Source organism: Sabethes cyaneus, chromosome 1 (genome assembly GCF_943734655.1).
Source record: "Sabethes cyaneus chromosome 1, idSabCyanKW18_F2, whole genome shotgun sequence".
NCBI classification, from domain to species: domain Eukaryota; kingdom Metazoa; phylum Arthropoda; class Insecta; order Diptera; family Culicidae; genus Sabethes; species Sabethes cyaneus.
Window position 1 is genome coordinate 77,699,323 of NC_071353.1, and position 4,030 is coordinate 77,703,352.

Below are 4,030 nucleotides of genomic sequence, written 5' to 3' on the forward strand. Positions count from 1 at the left end.
CCTCAAGTAGTTGCATCGTAGAAGTTCATTCAAGATACTCTGCCTTCAGAGCTAATATCAGCTGCTTAGTAACTGACAGAGTTACATCAGACCTGCCATCCTCTAGTTTAAATATAAGCTCGCTGGATTTACCACTCGGAGTACAACTCGCCGATCCACAGTTCTACAAATGTGGAAAAATTGATATGCTGCTCAGAAATCAATGTTTTCTTAAGTTGTTGTTACCAGGAGTAATATTGTTGGCAGATAATCATCCATCTTTACGTGAAACTCATTTTGGTTGGGTAATTGGAGGCGCGTACGACAGCAGTCCAGAAATGGCGTCTGATGTCCAGTCGTATACAGTTACACTTGAAGATTTACATTCGTCCATTCAACGTTTTTGGGAAGTTGAAGAGGTAGAAGCTGTTCCGCAAACTTGCACCGAGGAAGAAGAATGTGAGCAACATTTTCAAGCTACACATCGACGTGACACAACTGGTCGTTATATAGTTCAGCTACCTCTTCGGAATTCAGTATCTGAGCTTGGTGATTCTCGTACGATTGCGTTGAGGAGGTTTTATGCAACGGAAAGAAGGCTCTCTAAGGATCCTGATTTAAGAAAGCAGTATACAGATTTCTTGACGGAGTATGAAGCTCTCGGCCACTGCAAGGAAGTATATGAAGTAAACGATACTCAAGATAAGTTAAAATGGTATTTACCTCACCATGCTGTTCTAAAGCCGTCGAATACAACCACTAAGTGCCGTGTTGTGTTTGATGGTTCTGCTAAAGTTTCCGGTTGCTCGCTCAATGATGTTTTACAAGTGGGCGCAATCAATCAGAGTGATCTGCAATCAATCCTTTATCGTTTTCGTGAGCCTCGTTTCGTATTTTCAGCTGACGTCACAAATATGTATCGCCAAATCATTGTAGATGAGCTTCATACTCTGACCGCCTACGTCTGTCCGCCTTAGAGTATTGGAATTAACTACCGTAACTTATGGTACCGCATGCGCTCCCTTTTTAGCTACTAGAGCACTCCATCAGCTTGCAATCGATGAAGGGACCAACTATCTGTTGGCGGCTGATGTTATTATGGAAAACTGCTATATTGATAATGCTCTTCTTGGTTTCGATGATTTTCATATTGCTTCCACAGCTCGAGAGCAGCTTATTCACCTTCTTTCAGCTGGCGGATTTCACTTACATAAGTGGTCTTCAAACAGTCTCAAATTGTTGGAGACAATACCTGGCGCCGATCGCGAAGAATTGGTTACCATAGGAACCGACGAAGTAATAAAAACTTTGGGCTTGATGTGTAATCCGGCTGATGATGAGTTGATATTCATTTCCTTGTCTTCGGTAAACATGCAAATTCCCACGAAACGGCAAGTGCTTTCGCTTATTGCATGGATGTATGATCCTTTAGGTCTGGTGGCTCCAATCATCGTTATCGGCAAGCTGTTGATGCAGCGAATATGGAAGGAGAATTGGGAATGGGATGAAACCATCACTGGCGAAATCCGAACCGAACTGGAATATTTCGTGCAGGCCATTAGCGGTGTGAATCAAATCCACATTCCAAGACAAGCAGTTGTTACGAATGCTGCTACATTTGAGCTTCATGGGTTTGCAGATGCTTCAATGTACGCATATGGGGCATGCGTCTTCGTGCGGTCCGTTGTTCCTGGAACAGAAGTTGTTATGAGATTATTATGTGCCAAATCAAAGATAGTACCGAAGAATGTACTTACCATTCCACGTAAGGAGTTGTTAGCTGCTCGACTGTTGCACCACTTGGTTAAAAAGATTCTTTCCGCTTTGACTACTGCTTTCGAGGAAATTGTTTTATGGTCTGACAGCCAAATTGTTCTTGCATGGCTGCAGAAAACTCCCAGCCGACTAGATGTATTTGTTGCTAACCGAGTGAATGAGATTATCGCTAGTGGTGAGCGATTTCGTTGGAGATATGTAAGCACCAATCATAATCCTGCTGATGTGGTATCGCGTGGCCAACCTGCTGATAAATTGGCAAGGAACGATCTTTGGTAGAACGGGCCTATGTTCCTCCGAAGCGAAGAGTATGAGATGGAGAGTATGAGATCCGGTACCACTACCAGATGATGAAGTTCCAGAAATAAAAAATGTAGCAACTGTGTAGGTATACAGTAATAGAAATCGAAATTCTATCCTTGTTCACTAAGTACGAGTCGTTCAGAAAGCTACAACGTGTTTTGGCGTACGTTTTGCGGTTTTGTCGAAACTGTAAGGAGTCGGTTAAGGAGAATCGTGTATTGGAGCAGTTTCCTACCGTTTTCGAATTACGATCAGCAATGAATACTATAGTGCGTGTCACGCAGCATCAAAGCCTTGATGATGAAATTATGAGACTGAAGGCAGGTAAGCCTTGCAAGCGCATCTGGAATTTGTGTCCTATTCTTGATGATGGGTTGTTGCGGGTGGGTGGAAGACTGCGCAACTCTAATCTACCATTCGAAAGCAAACATCAATTGATATTACCCAATAGTAACCGAACAGTTGAAAGTTTTATTATGACCATCCACCAAGAAAATCTCCATGCTGGTCCGTCTGCCCTGATGGCAATAACTCGAAGACAATTCTGGATTCTTAAAGCAAGATCAACATTCCGTAAGGTAACCCGAAGTTGTGTAAAATGTTTTAAATTAAAACCTGTAATGGCTCATCAATTCATGGGAGATTTACCTGCAAGTCGTTGTGACAGAGCGCCAGCATTTCAAAAGGTGGGAGTCGACTTTGCAGGGCCCATTTTAGTGAAACAAACAGGACGCAAGGCGGCACCTGTGAAGGGTTATATTTGCCTATTTGTTTGCTTAGTTACCAAGGGTCTCCATCTAGAAGCAGTTGAAAACCTTTCTTCTGAAACCTTTATTGCTGCATTAGTACGATTTGTTTCACGAGGAGGAATACCTGAAGATCTGTTCTCGGACAATTGGACGCATTTTGTCGGCGCAAAGCATGAACTACATGAGTTATACAAGCTGTTTGAGCAGCAATTAACTAAGCGGCAATTATTCGATTTTTGCCATCCTCGCCAAATTCGCTGGAGAATGATACATGGGAGGGCTTTGGGAGGCTGGAGTTAAAAGCACTAAAACAGTTCTAAAGAAGGTGTGTCAAACAGCGACGCTTACAATGATCGAGTTCTCCACGTTGCTTTGTCAAATAGAAGCACTTCTGAATTCGCGACCGATGTATGCACCATCCGATGACCCAACAGACGTGGACCCTCTAACTCCAAGAGATTTTTTGATTGGTCGACCATTAACTGCGATTCCTGAACCAACCTATGATGAAATTCCTGTAAATCGGCTGTCTCGCTGGCAATACGTACAACTTTTGAGAGAAACATTCTGGAAGCGTTGGTCAAGGGAATATTTAATGGAGTTACAAACAAGAAGTAAATGGACTCGGAAGCATGAGAACTTCGAGAAGGGAATGCTCATTCTCATCAAAGAAGATAATTTACCCCCGCAACTTTGGAGACTAGGAAGGGTAGAGAGTACTTTTCCTGGACCAGACAAATTGATCAGAGCCGTAACACTTAGGACTAAGACCGGTCTTCTAACACGCCCTATTCATAAGTTTGCTCCACTGCCTATTCTGGATAACAAACAGTGTTCAAAGGAAAAAATGGATCATTTCCCGGGGGAGGATGTTCGAGCAGTTGTCAACAACTCGAATAAATAAATACGATCGCCCCTCGTCCGTATGCAGCAGTGATGACAGATCAACACAGTTCGCGATCGGCAAATGACATATGTGCATTAGCAATTTATGTTGGTAGTTACTTCCGCCGGATCGAACGTTCAGGAAATTTCTAGAAGGTTCCAACACGTATATAAGACATACTCCGGCCAGCAACGAGTTAAAAAGTTTTTGATACATCGTAGTGTGAAGACGTATAATGTAAAGTGATCAGTAAACCAGTTAAATGTAATAATTAAATCTAAGAAATGTTTCAAAGTGTTTAATAAGTGACAATTAATGTTCGCTAAAACTTCCGAAA

The 4,030-nt window shown here is 42.5% G+C and overlaps 1 protein-coding gene across 1 annotated transcript; it reads left to right on the forward strand.

Moving 5' to 3' along the window:
• Positions 1-317: 317 nt before the first annotated feature.
• Positions 318-3,107, forward strand: LOC128745859 (uncharacterized). Its single transcript, XM_053842929.1, has 3 exons — positions 318-855; positions 1,010-2,030; positions 2,144-3,107. Exons 1-3 carry the CDS (start codon positions 318-320, stop codon positions 3,105-3,107), a joined length of 2,523 nt encoding a protein of 840 aa, XP_053698904.1.
• The last annotated feature ends 923 nt before the right edge of the window (positions 3,108-4,030 follow it).